The sequence below is a fragment of the Pogona vitticeps genome, chromosome 12 (genome assembly GCF_051106095.1).
Source record: "Pogona vitticeps strain Pit_001003342236 chromosome 12, PviZW2.1, whole genome shotgun sequence".
NCBI lineage: Eukaryota > Metazoa > Chordata > Lepidosauria > Squamata > Agamidae > Pogona > Pogona vitticeps.
In genome coordinates this window covers 6,008,552-6,026,653 of record NC_135794.1, presented here as the reverse complement: position 1 = coordinate 6,026,653, position 18,102 = coordinate 6,008,552, and the positions used below count along the sequence as shown (strand labels likewise).

The 18,102-nt window shown below is 39.6% G+C and overlaps 1 protein-coding gene across 7 annotated transcripts in view; it reads left to right on the top strand.

Moving 5' to 3' along the window:
• The window catches only part of ZNF609 (zinc finger protein 609), an 82,518-nt gene that overhangs the window by 20,447 nt on the left and 43,969 nt on the right, over positions 1-18,102 (top strand). For 3 of the 7 annotated variants that reach the window (XM_072981774.2, XM_072981769.2, XM_078380945.1), the window contains exon 2: positions 2,091-2,975. The exons of 1 other annotated variant lie outside the window; for it this stretch is intronic. In XM_072981774.2, the coding sequence (XP_072837875.2) occupies positions 2,217-2,975 (759 nt within the window). In that variant the 5' untranslated portion in view covers positions 2,091-2,216. The remainder of the gene's footprint in view (positions 1-2,090; positions 2,976-18,102) is intronic. 3 more of the 7 variants (XM_072981770.2, XM_078380946.1, XM_072981773.2) reach the window with 1 other exon arrangement.

Genomic DNA, 18,102 nt, shown 5'->3' with positions numbered 1-18,102 from the left:
CCCTGCATTACTGAACAGCTCTTACTGTCAAAATGTGACACTTAGGAAATGGCATGATACAGTCAGAAAGAGACATGATAATTATTGTAGCCTAAATCCAACCTAGTAATGCTTCTGAGTAGCCATTCCTCAGCAAAATCTTGGTTTTCAAATGCTGTGGCATACAGTAGAAATGTTCCTTTAAACCAGGAGAACACAATCTAGTGTGCTCCAGCTGTTTAAGATTACAGCTCCCATAAATCTCAAGCAACATGCTGTGTTTCAAGAATGAGGGAGCTGTTGTCCAGCTCTGCATGGTACTGTGTTGCCTTCCCCATATTCAACATCATTCAGGAAGTTAAGGAATCACATGGTGTGGTTGATGTTTAGGAGTGTGTGGTACAAGCAAGCTGTGGAATGACTGCCACGTGCTTCTCATTCTGGTAACAACTACTCTGGCTTTTGACCTTCCTAGTCTTTTCAGGAGAAAGGTTGCTTATAATCATGACTGGAGGATTGAAGGTCTGCTAATGTTAGTATCTAACAAATAAAGCAGCAGAACATTGCACAATACTTGAGGGTGGAGGGAGACAGCAACTTTTCTAAGCAGTTTCTGGCTTTCAAACTGCATACAACATTCTTCTGATTCTGCAGTTTTTCTGCCATTAAGATCAGAAATAGTTTTGCTTTTTTAATTTCCCAATCACATGTCAACCATAGCTCCTTGGATTAAGTATCTCCATAACAGTATGATAAATATCAGCTTTCATGGAGCAAATTGTTGGCAATACAGAACTAGACTTTTGGATGGAAAACAGTGCCACAGCCCAGCAGGTGACAAAACTCTGACGTTGTAGTCTATTGTTTGATGAACACCAGTAAGCTGTCTTCTGATTTCATGCATTTTGGGTTTTGTAAATATATATGTTGTTGTAGTATATAAAGCATCTTTTTAAAAACAGTGCTGACTTTAAGAGGTTTGCATATGTAACCATGAAGATTATCAGTCTCTTGTGCTCAGCAATCAGGAGCAGAAGACAATATTTAAAGAGCCACAACTGGAGGAGCAGTCATGAACTTCACAGGAGTATCTGAAACTACCCCTTTCTAGACTTTGGTTAGCTGCTGGGGAGATTGCTAATTCATGTGCTAATTATCTCTTGTAAATATAATTGCTGTATACTTGTGGGATGACTGAACTGCTACTTTTTAGCCTTCAGGAGAATATCCAGTCTGCAAAATACTTAGGAATTGTAATTTTCCAAAATGGGGGCAACTTTCATAGATTATTTACAATGCAATTTTTGCTTTCATTCACAGTTTATCTGTATAACTCTGCCTATGCCAATCAGATCTGTTTCTTAACTACCAGATTTCACACCTAAATAAAGGGTTTCCAATGGAATCAAAAGAAGCAGAAGTTGATCCACAGAAGCTCACTGAAACATTTTTTATTCCTTAAAGTGCTAGAGTATTCTGGTTTTTTTTCTTTTTCTTCTTTTGGCAATATGCTGAGGTAAACTAACACAGCTAATTCTTGGAAGGAAGAGCCTAGTCTCTGTCCTTAAAGGTAGTAGTTCTTGTTGGAATCTGCACACAGGGTGTTTGGGAGTGGCCTTTTGGAGAGCAGGCTGCTGAGGGAAGGGCAGTATCAGAAGGTCAAGGGAGTTTCAGTGATCATATAGGAGAAAATGAATCTTCCATATATGGACGTTTTGAAGGACTTTGGTAATGTGGGGCAGAATAAATGATAGTAGAGTAACAAGTTGCAGAGGATGGCTTAGGATTTTTGTATCTGTATGCTTTCTAAATATTTTGAAGAACTGTGATTTGGAAGTAATTGAATGCAAACCACTGTAGATATCTTGCTTTTTTGTAATTACATGATAAGCTGACTATAGTGACATTGGAATATTGCAGTATGGGCTCTGTGTTATTGGTAGACTCCTGGATTCATAGGTGAATAGAGGAAAAAATAAAGTATATTTACAGCTGGTTTGAATCCTGAGTATTCTTGAAAATATATGTGTTGTGCACTTATATGTATTTGTATATGTGTCTCTGTTGAGTATTGGCAATATAATACCTGTTGTTCTTGACTTCCCTTTCAGCAGTTATGTTGTTGCCTGTGCTCACCTTGATCACTGGAGACCTGAGAACATAGCTGAAGCTGCTACTTCGTATGCAAAGGCTGAGGGAGCAGACCTTGAACCTTGAGGTGGGTCGTTAAGTCTAAGATGTCCTTGAGCAGTGGAGCTTCCGGAGGGAAAGGAGTGGATGCAAACCCAGTTGAGACGTATGATAGTGGGGATGAATGGGACATTGGAGTAGGGAATCTCATCATTGACCTGGACGCGGATTTGGAAAAGGACCAACAGAAATTGGAAATGTCAGGCTCCAAGGAAGTGGGGCTACCTGCACCCAATGCTGTGGCGACACTGCCAGAGAACATCAAGTTTGTGACTCCAGTGCCAGGTCCACAAAGCAAGGAAGGCAAATCCAAATCCAAACGGAATAAGAGTAGCAAGGACAGTGGCAAGGCTGCCCCAGGATCTGCTTTGTTCACTCCAAGTGAAGGGACCAGTGGCAAGAAGGAGATTCAGGGGCGCCCTGGAGATGGCATGAACACTGGTGGCTTGGTAGCTGCCATTGCCCCGAAGGGCTCTGAGAAATCAGCCAAGGCTTCTCGTAGCGTGGCCAACTCAAAGAAGGAGAAAGAGGGAAGTTCGTCCAAGAATAAGAAGGAAAGGAGTGAAGGTGCAGGTGCTGCACCAGAAAAAGAACCCACTGTACTTCAGCCTCTTGCTTTGGCTGTCAGGGTTGGGCAGTATGATGGCGGCCAAGGATCAGAGCCTGCTGTGGCGGTTGCAGCTGCTGAGCAGCTTGGAAGTATAGCTATTGACACGGGATCTGCACTTAATCCTTTGGGAGTTAAATCGGAGCTGGAAGATGGTGACAGTGAATGTCGACAGCTCAAAAAGGTCAAATCGGAGAAGGTAAGATGTACACTTCTAGTTGGGTATGGTTGAGTGCTACCGTTGCTTGCTTTTTAAATGGTGTCAACAATCTTGTCCTTTGTAATATGGAAATTTCTTGTAACCTCTTTGCCCTATTTATTTGCTTGGAGTAGAACATTTTGGTTATTGACTTCTGTTGTGTCTGTTATGGCAGTCGTTTAGAAGCTTGTGCACTGGGTAATTTGATACATTATTTTTGTCACTACATCCCTTCAGTACACCTGTGATGTGCCAGTTGTTTGTGGTGAGATACTTACAGTAATGTGCACAGAGTAAGAGAAGGAAGGAACAGAATTCTGAGTAGTGAACAAGGTTTCAGTATTTCCTTGCTCCTTTTAGTTTTCTGATCTAGGAAATGCTTATGCTTAGTGGCTTTCAGTGGTTCAGATCTGTATGGCTAGTAATGCTGTCCAGCCTAATTGCATACCCACTTCTGCCTGACGCCTGGAAGTAGCAAAAGCTTGTGCATTTGCTCACTGTCTTATTTACAAGACCTTATTGGTTCATGCCAAGCAACGATTTTTAATGCTATGCACAAATAGAAATGAGAATACTGATGTGAGAGACAAGTATGTGTAACATACCTTTGTGCAAAAAGAATGAAAACATCTGGTTTACAGTGAGCAGTTCAGCAGGATTTGCACTCATTTTCATGCTCTAAAGGAGCCACCCCCAACTGCTGTTCTCCAGATTGCTTCTATGGGGCTGATCCCTTGCTTATGCAAGTGTTCATTTTGTCTGAAGAACTGTCAAGGTTCATCACCTTCATATCATGGAATTTATGGCAAGAGCAGTTTGCAAAGAGAGGAGCAGAGATATATTCTGCTGCTTCTTCTAGCTGGGGACATACATTAAAAATATCAGTCATAGAGTTTTCATGTTATAAGGCTACCAGCTGTAATTTATAGGTTGGGATCAGATGGTTGCAGCAAGTCCCTGCTTTGTCTCCTTTGGGTGTAAGAGGAAGGAGAATTAAAAATGCTTTTATTTTAAATTACATTATAGTTCCCTGTTACACACAAGTGTGCAGTTGTGGCTTTCCCTAAACAACATTGGTTGAAATAGACAAATATAAAACCATTCTGTTGATATGTGTAGGACAAAACAAATGTTTCATAAATTTTAAAAAGTCATGAACAAAATACAGAAACAGGCTGATAAAAATGATAGCCATTAAAGATGCTGAACTTCTGCACCTAAAAGTTGTACAACTCTGAAAAGTGTTCCTAGCTTGAAAATCTAGAGGCAGTTTTCTTGTCCATGTAGTTATCAAGCCAAATTAGTTCTTCAAGCAAAAGACAATCGCATGCTGCTGAGACTAGTCTTTCACGAGCTCAGTGGCATCCTGAAGTCTGATAATTCATGGCTTATGTGAACACAGTTTTCATGGTTCATGTGGACATCAAATTTGCTGCCAGATTAGATTTAATAATACAAACTGGCAAGCAAAAAGATACAGTTTGGGATCTTCCTTGCAAACTTCTGACCCAAAGGTTTTAATTTGATTTTGTTTTTTGCTATCTGGATTGTGAGAGTGACCTGACTTAGAAGGATGGAGGTGGAGCAGACATTAATGAAATCTGATGAAAGGAAGACCTGATGAAAATAAAAAACTGAATTATTATAGTGGCCAAAATCCTATTGGCTATTTATATCTTTTGGTTATTTATGCCAACATAAGTTTAGTATGTATTCTAAATTACAGCAGCGAAAAAGCACTAGTTAATGAATCACTTACAGTATTTCTTGTAAGGCAAACAATCTGATGTTAAAAAAGTGCTGATTCACTAAAAGGCAGCATTTTGCCATAGCACTTTGTACCACTGCACTTACACCAGCATAAATAGCTAATTGAATTTTGGCCAATTAATATTGTGGGTAGCTAATGTTGTATAGCAGATAGAATGATGGATTAGGACTCATGAGGCCTGGGTTTGAATCCCTGCTCACCCATGGAAACTCACTAGGGGTGTGGAATTTTAAAAACTGCTCATTAAATATCTCACGTACCTTGAAAGCCCTTGTTGTTGTTCTGTATGGTCAAGTTGAAACCAACTGATAGTGACCCAGATAGGGTTTTCAAGGTAAGTGACATATTTAAGGAGTAGTTTTACCAATTCCACTTTCCCAGTGAGTTTCCATGGCCAAGTGGAGATTCGAACTCTGTTCTCCAGAGTCCTAGTCAGTCACTTTATCCACTATAGTACACTGGGAATCCCGAAATCCCTGTAAGGATTTCTATAAGTGGGTTTCAGTTTGACAGCACCTAAACAGTAGTATTAACTGTACCTTCATTTGCATTTCACTTAACAATTAGCAGATGTTTACATCTGTGTGAAACAGAAAACATAATAGTAGGGTTTGGGGGTATTGGTGAAAAGGTAAAAGATGAAAACCTTGGCAGAAGCACTGCTTGGTTAGGCAGAGCTGAGTTAAATGGGATCACTGGCTTTTGTGTCCTTCCCTCTTGGAGGTACAGTATCTTGACCAAAATCATTTTTCCACCCCACAGCTCAGCACTTGTACATGAGATAGTGGTGCAGAATTCTATGATTCCCATGTTTGAAAATATTATGTTGATGTGACAAAAGAGTGCATAGATGCCTTTGTCATTTTGGTCATTCCAAAAGATGCAGTTCATCAACTGTTCCAATTTGTCACCCATTCAGCAGTATGGTACCTCCTTTGCCAACGTAATCTGTTCAGCCTGGTCAAAAAGATTCTGAAAGAGGTTGGAGAGTGTGCCTTTTCTATTAGAGCTTCCAAGCTCCTGCTTTGTCTCTGTGCTTTTTGCCATGGTTTCTCTGAAAAGGTTGAGAGGGCTGCCTTTTGGAGGACATGCAGAGTGTTTGTTTCCTTATCTTTTGAATCTAGAGCACAGAGCCTTCGGTTATAGGCACTGTGCAAGAACGTGGCATGTAGCTAGTATGTCACAAATTAGAAAGGAGAAAATGGAACTTGTTTGCTTAAGTCAATAGCTTTGATTTTGATATTTGACTCCCAGGAAGGAGGAGGAGTGTGTGTGCATGCAAGTGTGACAGTGCTAAATGTAACAAAGATTTCACTACTGTTGCACCTGCACATCATTGATTATGAGGAAACTCACTCTCTTATTCTGATATGTTCATTTGTTTGTTTATTACATTTATGTCCCACCCATCTATTCATTTCAACTGTTGCCATCTTTTCTATTAGATAGTCATGTTTGTGCAGCAGAAGTTGACTCTGGCTTAAGCCTTCAAATTTGATTCATAGTTTATAGAATATGCATACATTGTTTTAGAAAGTTGCATTTAGTGGAAGTTGAGGGAAAATATTGGAACATCTAGAGATATAACAAGTATTATTTTTGTTGTTTATTTAGATATTTCCAAAAATCAGAATGCTATTGCTTTTCCAATTTCTAGGAACTGTTGTGATGTTGAGGATCCTACTAGTCATTAGGTATCCCATAATGCAATAGTTAATTATCACAGCTAGTATAAATATGATTTAAGAATGGGTGATTTGTTTGAATTGGCCACCCTCCCAGCCCTGAATGTGTTTACTTTTGCATGTTTTCTCACACAGAATATTGCAGCTTTTTCTAGGTTTTCACACTGACATTGAGACCAGGGATATAGTCAGGTGAAAATAATATTGGAATTTGGAGAGAGAAACAATAAAATGTATCTGAACATTTAATCCTGCTCAACATGTGTTAATGTTCTTCCACAGAGATCAAATAAAAAGTGGTTGAATATATTATTCCTTATGCAAGCTCCAAAGACTTGCTGATAAGAGATAGCTAGAACAAATTCAAGGTGAATTCATGAAACTGAAAGCTTTTATGCCCTGAAAAGCAAAAACTGAGCTTTTAGATTAAGATTTTTAACGTGAAAAATCATAAAGCACTTAATGAGAGTATCACCTGGAATCTCAGTTTACTTCTTCAGCAGTGAAGATTCAAAAAGCTGCCTAGTGGGACACAGTCTTTGTCCTACTGATTGTTCTTGTGACAGTTCTGCCAAATTTAGGCAGTTCAAATATTTCTGCCTTGAGTAATTCGTGGTCTTCATTTGCAGACTCAATGCTGAAGCGATATGCTGAATCCTCTGGAGAGTTGCCTTTGTCTCTAATTCTAGTCTGCTATGCTGATTATGTGTTAAGGAACACAAGGTCAAGAACAGTGCATTGCAGATTGAGTCTCTTCCTAGATATAAGTGTAGAAATGGAAGATGGAGTGCTAAATAGTACACTGTTATGTGGCTTGTATGTTTAGGAAAGCCCAGAAACTTTTCTGTTCATTATGAATGAGTGCCACCAAACAGTTTTAATTCCCAGATCAAACCATTCTGATTCTGCATCAAATACTTATATACCGTATTTTTCCATGTATAAGATGCCCCCCATGTATAAGATCCCCCCCACTTTCCTAACCCAAAATTAAGAAATCTAAGTGGGGCTTAGCAAGTGTAGGGGGAAAGGGATCAAAGTGCTGCAGGATCACTTTGATCCCTGCTTTCTCCCTTCGTGCTAAGCCCTGCAGGGTTTAGCAAAAGGAGGGGGAAAGGGATCAAAGCAATCCTGTAACTGCACAATCATTTTGATCCCTTTCCTCCTTATACTGCCATGGGATTGCTTTGATTCTTTCCCCCCTCCTTTTGTTAAGCCCCATGGGATTTAGCAAGCAGAGGGGAAAGCAGGGATCAAAGCCATGGAGGAACAATTTCGTCCCTGCTTTCCCCTCCACTTGTTTTTGTTCTCTCCTCAGCTTACTTCCGTGTATAAGATGACCCTCAATTTCTAGTCTAAAAATTTTAGACAAAAGTATAGTCTTATACATGGAAAAATACAGTACGTCTTCTGAGTAAGTTGTTGGGGAAATATTGTGTTCTAGTTTCTATGCAAATTTGGAACATATGGGACTTTTTCCGCCTTCATTTGAAGTTTTACAATGAATAGCATTTCACTTACAGTAACTTGAAATACAGTTTTTCTTGAAGATAAATCTGTGTCTTTTGTTGGTTTTTTTTCCAGAATAAAAACACCAATTTATCAGTCTTTCTGCCTGTCTTTTTAATGTTTGTATGTTTTGTAGACTTGTTAATCTATTCCTGTGAGCATGTGCATTTTACTTAAAGCAGATGGCTTTTCTTAGCTTCTCCAGTCTGCTTTGCCAGCAGAGGTAACTTTGAAGAAGCATTTGATATGTCAGTAGATAGAAGGGGGGAAATGTATTTTTCCATCTCTGGGAAATAAGCCAGTACTAGAATTATACTTGGACTGGCAAACAAACAAAAAAAGAAGCAAAGAATGTGTAAAAGCTCACTGGAGCAGCTGTGAGCCTCAGGCAAACGGTGGGGTTCCTGAGCAGGACATAAATCACAAGAACACAATATAGGGAGCTCTTGCTAAAGAAGAGAGTTGCTGTACTGTTTTAGTAGGGAGGCTTTATTTTTGACATTATTTTCTAGGATCATATATTTTAAAAAGCCTTCATCAGTTTTATTGGCAGTGAAAGAGCCATAACAAAATGTTGGCCTTGGACTGTATTGTGTTTACTGGAAACAAAGAATTAGGGGTGTCTAAATACAGTGGTTGGCTTAAGAAGGCATCATTGTGTGTGACGTATTGTCTTTGGTTATATTCCTCCCACTATGCTCCTTGTCTCACTAGCTGTATCCTCACTTGCACTTATAGAAGTAGAAGAGGGGAGGACTGATTGTCATGTGCTCACTGACACATCCTCTTGAAATTTGGACCACCTTGCTAACCCACTGCCTAAATGGGGAGGTGTAACTATGAAAGCTTTTCCAGTGTGGAGCAACTTGGAACCTTTGGCTGTGCAATGACTCTTTCAGCACCATAACAGTTAATTGGATTTAATGATGATTAAATTAATGTTTCTTAAATGTAAATGTGGCTACCAAAATGTGTACCCTTGTCTGTCTGTCCATGCATGTCATTGTATTCCCAACTAAGTGAGTCTGGCAACCTCTTGCCGCACCACTCTGCACAATCTCCAGCGGTCAACCCAAGGTGGATATTTCAGAATGAGCTCACATTCTGCAGTGCTTTGGCAGTAACTCCTAGCAAATGTCAACATGGATTAGGAGTACCATGCCACATTCCCTTCTGGTAAAGCAGTAGCAACAGTAAATTGTACATGATTTTGTGAAATCTAAATGGAGAGGTGACCTGGGCAGTTCACGTGATTGCACCTGAATACCCTTCTCTGCTGGTGAGCCCATCCTGGTCTCTGGTATAATTAGGAGTTATGGATGATGAAGCAGCTCAGGAGGAAGCTGGAAAGCATTGGGAGGCAGACCCTGACATACCTAATTTGACAGCCACATAAATTGCACCAATCACCTATCTAGCAACAATAAAGATTGCTGGAAGATCCTATTACACTTGCCGGATAAACAAAGCCCAAAATCATCAGGCTGAATTTATTTGGAACTGGCCCCAGAGATAGGCCTCCCACTAGCATCACCTGTGATCAATTTTCACGTTCTTTAAAAACAAAGTAGAGGCTTTCCCCTGGCTTGTCTGGTTATCCTAGATCAATTTCAGTCTGTGACATCATCTGACATTGACACTTTGCTGGGCCACTGCAGCCTTCCAGGATCTTTGTGTGGCCTGGATTTTAAAAACAGTGAAATGTGCCACTTTAATCATCAGTCCATCTTTTGGCCGCAAAAAATTAAACCTGGCAGTGGGTGATTGTAATAACTATAGCTCCATCATCAATACACCATTCATGAGCAAGCTAGCAGAGAGAGCAGTGGCTAATCAGTTGCATGCACTCCTGGATGAAACTGATTCCCTTGTTCCTCTAGTCTGCAATTAGGCTGTGTCATGGCATGGAGACAGCATTGGTTGCCCTGCACAGTGGCCTTCCGAGGGAGGCTGACAGGGGCAAGGTGTCCCTGCTGGTCCTCCTCAATACCTCTTATCTCACCTTTCATCCCTCTGTATTGGATTCTGTCCCATCCCTTGAGCATTGCCTAACCACCTTGCTGGGATGGATGAGGGACAAGAGACGGAGGCTGAACCTGGACAAGACAGAGGTTTTCTGGGTCGGCTCCCCAGTGTCTTCAGATTGGGTGGCGCCCAATAAAATTATCAGCCAGCAAAATTATTACGCTGTCACTTTAAATATTTAAATGTCTAAATGTTATATTTTATGTTCTATTATGTTGAAGTTGTTTTTATATTTGTCATGATGTTTTTATTGTTTTATGATATGTTGTAAACCACCCAGAGTGGCCTTTGGCTAGATGGGCAGTATGTAAGTAAAGTACAAAAAATCCAGTGGCTGAATCTCAGTTGAGTCCCCACATCTGTGTACAGAAAACCAAACTGTTTACATATCCAAGTTCTTGAGGGTGGTGGTGTTACAACAAACCAGAAGATAACTAATTGAAACAACAATAATAATCTTAAAGCCACAGAACTGGTACGTGGTGGCGCTGCAGGGACATGGTGACATAAGATTGTAAGTTGTAAGATCGAATCCACGCGACGGAGTGAGCTCCCGTCACTTTGTCCCAGCTCCTGCCAACCTAGCGGTTCGAAAACATGCAAATGCAAGTAGATAAATAGGGACCACCTCGGTGGGAAGGTAACAGCATTCTGTGTCTAAGTCGCACTGGCCATGTGACCACGGAGGATTGTCTTCGAAGAAAGCGCTGGCTCTATGGCTTGGAAACGGGGATGAGCACCGCCCCCTAGAGTTGAACACGACTGGACAAAAATTGTCAAGGGGAACCTTTACCTTTACCTTGCAGAACTGGAAGAGATGCTATGGGTCATAGAGTCCAGCCCCTATCATAGAGATAAAGAAAGGAACTGAACTCCCAGTCTCTGGCTCATCAGACAGATACCGAAACCACTGAGTTATCCAGCAAATTCTGGTATAAAGCCTCCTCCTGCTCCAAAGAATTTTGACGATGTAATATAAAAAATTGTATTTTCCTCTGTTAGTAGCCATTTAATGGCAAAATCGGAGTGTCCTATCAATGAGAATGAGAGGAACAGTTTCCTTTACTCATACACTCCACATGCTTAGTTCTGCTGTTCTCTGCTTAGAGGATCATCACCTACTGTTAAACAAATGGGAAGGGAAGGGTTGTTTTGGAATAAACTAGCTGCCATTTTTATGAAGAATTCCCTTTTGCAAATAACACTGCTTATTGGAGAAACATTCTTGCAAACGTCAGATTATCTTAAGTGTGCTCCAGTGAAAGATGTGCTTCAGTGTATGGTAAAAGGAAATTTAAAAAATTCCAGAGCAGGTTCTTCCCTCTTCCCAGCATCTTTGTACTTGTGGGCAGCAATATACTTAGAAAAGTATGTTTCATGCCTTAGGTAAGAGATAATTGGAAGTAGCCTGTTAAAATCTTTCTGTGGGTGTTGCATTAGAGCTTCCTCTGTTGAAGTGTTCTCAGAATGCCATAGTCTTAATCTGGTTTTACAGGGAGGGTGCAGGATCCATCCTGTACAGCCAAGCCGTGTCTAGCCTTGTCACACGCACATACCTTTGAGCCTGCCAAGTAAATCTCCAAGGTGGAGAAAGAGAAATGAATCTTACTGAGTATTGGAGTAGTTCACCAAGGGTGCAGCTAGTACTTGGGGAGGGCAAATGTGAACTAAAAGCTGTTTTGCTGAAGGCCTGGGAGGCCCCATTTTGAAATCTCTTTAGAATCCCTCAGGGAAAAGATGGGCTGGGAGCCCAGTGGTTGTGATAATAAACTCATTTATAAAAACGAGTGCATGGCTAGCAAAGTCTTTTCCTGCTCTTTTAGGAAACAGGATGATCTGGAGACTTTAGAGTGCTGCTTGCTGTTGTTTGGCTGAGACCTTCCTGTTTCTGTCATGTAGTGAAATGGTTTTTTGAGGAAAAGGTTCTTAATATTAGCACTTGAAAGTACATGAAGCTTTTATATGTTTAGTACTTATGGCCCCTTCAGAAGTGGCTACTAATTTTTTTAGTTCTGTTCAAAGTAAGAGCAGCAGTAGAGTTTTCAACAGTTTGGATTGTTAGCGAGACATGTACAAATTCTACAAATTTAATGTAAAGTCATGGCCTTTTCTTAATGATCATGCTCCAATTAATACTGTTCCTCAAAATGTGCAGATTGGATGCTGAAAATGGTGAATAAAAATAAATTATTTTTTAAAATCACAATGTTTTAAATCATGATTTAAATTTTAAAAATGATTTTTTAAAAATTGTCAAAATAGCACATTTTTGAATTTAAATTAATTTTATTTAAATCTAATCCACCATGATGCTGAAATAAGGGCAGAGGGAGATACTTTGTGCCCAGGAGCTTTGTGTTTCAATTATATAATGTAAACATATTACTCTACATTTTATACAGTATACCATAATTTATCCATTTAGTGCAATATCAGAATCTTTGAAACAACCAGAGAATCTACTGTTTGGATATAATTGCTAGGACAAAACCTGGTCTATTCCACCTGCAGAGTCTTCATGCTGCCTTAGTGCTATGTGTGCTACATATCCTTCACTCCATGTGAAGTACAGTGGTGCCTCACTTAGCGATGTTAATCCATTCCCAGAAAAATGTTGCTAAGTGATTTCATTGCTAAACGGAATAAAAAAGCCCATAGAAATGCATTAAAATGTCATTAATGCGTTCCTATGGGCTTAAAAACTAACCTTATGCGAAGATCCTCCATAGGGGTGGCCATTTTTGGTGCCTCTAAAGCGAGGCAACACAGCGGGTGGCCATTTTGTTTTTCCGGTGGCCATTTTGGAACCGCCGATCAGCTGGCCGAAAATGGGGGCTTTGTGGTGATCGCTTCCCCGCGATTCTCGCAAAGTGATTTCCCCCCATAGGGACCATTGCTAAGCGATCGCTCTTGCGATGGCCAAAACCCCATCGCTAAGCAATTTCATCGCTCAACGGAGCGATCGCTAAGCGAGGCACTACTGTAGTTGGTGAGTCTTTTACTTACACAAGAGTAAGTTGCAACTACAGTAAGTTAGGCCTGTTTGAATCAATGGAACTTACAGAGAAGTTGATTCAGCAAATCCCCACTGATTCAGTGGGCCTACTCTAGTGCAACTCACTACACTGACCAACAGGATTACAGTTACTGTTCAAATGCTGCTGAGTAGCATTTCTGACATTTGAAAAAGCTAGTGCTGAAATCTAGAATCTGTAAACTTTTCAAGGGTGACCCGAAGGAAGCATTCATTTTGCCATTCGTATGTTTAGGGTATGTTCTCTTTTCTGACACATTTCTTAATACTTGTATCTACAAACTGAACATATGAATAATTTTTAATACTTCCATGAATCAAGATCAGTTCCTGTTCCTGGAAGGTCATGTTTCAGTTATTTGAGTTGAAGGTGCCAGTTGGAATAGAACATGGAGGATTAGATTATTGCTGTTGGGTCATATTTCTCTGAAGTCTAGAAACAAATTGAGTTGTAGTGGCATTTTACTTATAGATTTAAGGTCCTTTGAAGTAGGGGAACAAATGGGGATCACAAAAGACACCCCAGTGTCCTCCATCATGTTGAAAAAGACTCTTATATTCAACTCAATCATGAAATATTTATGAGAACTATTTATAGTCTCTCTTCACCACACAGTTTCCTTTACTTTGGAATTAACACCAACCCAACAAGTCCATAGGAACGTAGGATTGCCTTCACCCAACTTCTCATGCAAACAGTTCAATATAGAGTCAAGGCTTATATATCTTTAGCATTCCCTCATAAATGTTCTTGGCCAGCTGCTGTAGGCATTTGAATTTCTGTCCCTGGTGCAAGTCATGTAGATGAGTTGCAATTGGTTCAGGTCTCTTCATTTGCTCTCCAGAATGACCCTTAACAATTACAAAAAGGGTCCTCTATACTGAGTCCCTTGAGCAGAAAATAAGGGAGGATGGGCCCCCAAAATGGATTACCCTTAGGTGCTGCATACCCTGCATATATTTTTCAGCCAGGCTCCACTCCACTGCACTCCAGAGCATCAGATCACTTATGTTCACTCTCCTCTACACTAATTGTCCCCAAATTTCTCCTCAGTCTTCTTTGTATCCTCCTCTGGGGGTGGGGGCGCTCTTCTGGTAAGGTTTTCTTACCTTCACACACTTTCTAGTCCTTTGAGCAGCTTGATTTCCCAGAGAGTATGTACGCCTGGGTAATATCCCAGAGAAGGGCTACCCTTGGCAGGGATCTGTAGAGGGCCAAGGGAACATGGAGGCAGACTCTTCCCATGTGCCCAGCCCCACCCATTCATAGCTTCTCAAATGTTCAGTGGAGTTTTGAATGGGTGGTTCAGTGATCATGGGTGGGTGGGGGACTTTGTTGTTTTACTTGTAATGAAAGTTATGTCTCAGTTAAGATTTGCTTGTGTTTCATATTTCATGGTTGCAATCTTACTCACTTTTGAAATTATGCCACATATTTCAGCTTTTGAGGACAAAACCCAACTGAATGTGGTTGTTGTTCTAGTTTGCAGTAGGCAAAATTTAATAGTGTAAAATTTCAGTAGCAGATTGTCACTAGTTAAGGCGTCAATATTTTTTCTTATTGCACATCAAATTGGAATGTGACAAGAAGTAATAGTATTCTGGCCTTTCAGCCAGTGGACAGACACAACCTAGAACTAATTTAGTTGAGTAAGCTAACAAATTATCACTGCTAGTGTTATAGAGAGAGAGTAGTTATTAAGCAGTTTTCAGCCTGGTATTGGAACTCGAGAGAATTTCACCACTGTACTCTGCTTAGGTTGCATTTGGGAAGAACATTCTAGGTTAAAGATGTACAATTTCCAAAAATTTCCAATTTTTTCCAGAAAAAAATGTTTTTTTTTCACCTGGGAAAAATGGAAATTTTTGAAAATTTTACATCTCTGTTCAGGGTGACTTGGTAGGGCTAGAATTGACATGAGTTTCAACATCATCAGTTTTAATCCATAGGGCTTCTAATTTCTTTATCGACGCCTCTGATGTATGTTTCTTGCTTAGTATAAGAACAAAACAACAGTGTAGTCTTGGCTAGATATTCTGAACTTCAAATCCATAGCGTTATTTTTAGTAAAACTTTTTAAACTTTAGTAAACAAAAAAAGAATATGTAAGCAGGCATATATAAAATAATAAACACTATTGTGCTATTTTGAACATTGTCCTAGTGAGGTATTGAAGGCTGGTCACTTTGTAGTTGTAATTACCTCTGGACAACGTTCCCTTCAAATTTTCTGCCAGAGCTGGGTTCTGACTTTAACTGGAACCAAATGAGCAACAACACTGGCTTGTGGGTGCATGACACCAATGCAGTGCTGCACAGCCGTTCAGTTTAGAGGGAATGTTGCCCCTGGAATCTCAATGTCAGTTTGGTATTTATTTTCAACAGGTTATTGTAGCTTCGGAAGGGAATGACAGCATGAAAAGAGAGCATATAAGCAGGACATCAATAGTGCTGTAGAAATCGAGGAACTAAGCTTCTGAGGTTATTACAAGTTATTACAAGTTTGCAAGTAACCATTTACAACTGTTTACAGAGAGTATGAATCCCCGACATGCTCCAGATGCAGGAAAATGTTTAAAAATAGTGAGTGATAGTAAATAGTATCCACTCAAGGTTTAAGAAGATGAACTGGTCATGTGCGTGTATCTGCACTAGATGATACTGGAGACTTCCCTGATGATTGTAAGCTGCTTTGAGCACTACCTTGTAGTGGAAAAGTGGGGTGGAAATGTGGATGATGATGAGGAAGAAGAGGAAGGCATAGGTCAGATGTCCCCACTTCATCTGATGACAGTAGAAAAAGGTAAAGGACTAACAATATTACAGTTTGCATGTGAGAACCAACCTATAATAAAGGAAAGAAGTGCAAAGCAGTGTGATATGAGAAACTATTAAATGGATAGCACCCCAACTACCTCTTATATGATAATGTTGATAAGCAGCATTGAATCTGTGGCTTAAATGAGGCCATCAAGTTGAAACTGAGAGATTCATATGCACAATCCAAGACCAAGTACTTGCAGTAGATACTATCAGAAAATAATTATGAAGCAAGATGCAAGTAATAAATGTAGGGGCTGTCACGAATCCAAAGAAACAGTTTGTCATGTAATAACTGAGTGCTTTAAACTAGCATCAACAGATAATATCAGTAGTTATAATCATGTTGCAACGATCATTTTTCAGCAGTTAGCCAAATCTTACAGATTACTGGCAGTTTTCCTCCATGTTATAAACTCCAGCTGCCTTCAGTTTTAGAAAGCAAAATTGCACTGCTGTATTGGGACAAGCAAGTGATCATTGATAAAACCATTGATTTTAATAAGTTGGATATTATAGTTTTGAATAAGCAATTTTAAAAATCCGATAGAACTTGGAGCTTCAGCACCAAGCAATGTCAAAGGTATGGAAAGTATAAGATATGCAAATTACTGATTAAGGCAAGGATGTAAAAGAATATGGAAACAAAATCAGGTTATTCTCCATACTAATTTCAACATCTGGAGTCAATCGAAAATCTGGCTATCAATTTAAATCAGTTGGTGATCATTGTTAATTTGCTTTCCGAAACTCAAATTAGTGATTTTAAAAACATTTCACCACACTTCCAGAGTTTTAGGAATTTGTTCCTAATTTTTTGGTTTGACTCTTTGGTCTACCCTCTGCACTAGGTGTACTAAGAAAAAAGAAGTATATTTATAAAAACCAAAGTGCTTCAGGTGATGGAGCTAAGAATTGTTTTGTTTTGCTTTGTCGTGCATCAACAAGCTATCTTCACACATCCTCACTCAGAGTGCTTATCCCTAGTGTATAAGCCAGTACATACCATATTTTGTGTTTTTTTAAAAAAAAATTATTGCAGGACACACAGTTTTCAAGTGTCTTGCCATTCCATTCTATAATACACCATGGTCTCTGAATATTTAGTTTCAAACTTATTATGATGATTGTGACTATGGCCCCACATCACTCATGCAATTCATAGTCATGAGCTCATTTGCATGAGCCTATGAGAGGATTGGAGAGGCGGAGTCAATAGTTACATGAGGTTTGGTGGGAGAAGGAAGAGTCAGATAGAGATTGGAATGGGATGCAGTCAGAGAGAGAGGGAACAAATACTGAGAGAGATAAAGCTGGTTAAGAAAATAGGTGGTAATATAGTTAGAGAAAAGTATGTACTGAGAGAACTGTTGATGATTTACTTGTGTATAATGTTTATCTGAGAAACCTCTGTTGTTATTCAATCGGCTTCACTTCAATAAATAAGTTCTGTTTATGTTCACAAGACAAGTGTCCTGACAAACGTCATTTATATTGTGGATTGAGGTAATCCACTGGTGGCAGTGAGAGGAAAACCGGATGTGAGCCTTTGTGACAGAAGGACAAGCAGGGGTCACAAGGGTGAACGCCACAGTGATGTTTCAACATTTGCTGCAAGATTTTGGGTTTATTGTATGGAGCAATTACTACCTGTTGTGTCTGTTTTACATGTCTGTTGTCATCTTTCTCCAATAGAATTCATGAAAGTGTACATAGGATTCTCATGCAATGTTCTTTGTAAAGATGGATGAGGCATAGAACTGTTTATTTTAAAACTGATTGTTTTAGCAGAGTTGATTATTTGCTTTCAGACCATGGTGGAAACTCTGTGAGGGGAGTGTTTTTAATTTTTCTTGCAGAAATTTGTGTACAACTAGCTTTGGTACCCTCCATCTTGTACTGTATGCCTGCATGACTGGCTTCTGAATTCAGAAGATATGACATCAGTAGTAAATTCTAGCTGTTTCAGTTTGGATGGGGACTTTGATCAAAAGTTTCCGTTTAGTTGCTTGCTTGCTTTTCTTGGCTTTTGGGAAAGGATTTTTTAAAATTTATTTATTTATTTATTTGGTATGTGTGTTTTGTTTTTCCTGTATATGTGTGTGTGTGGGGGGGAGGGCAATCTCTCTGATAGATTTATTTTTTAAAAAACATATTCGTTGGTTAATTTACTGTGTATTTATTCTGTTAAAGGTATATTTTTGGCTGAAAGATTGGGGTTTTTAATGGTTTTCCTGTTGCCTTCTTGTGGAGCAGATCTTTTGTTTTGTGTCTCTGTAGAGT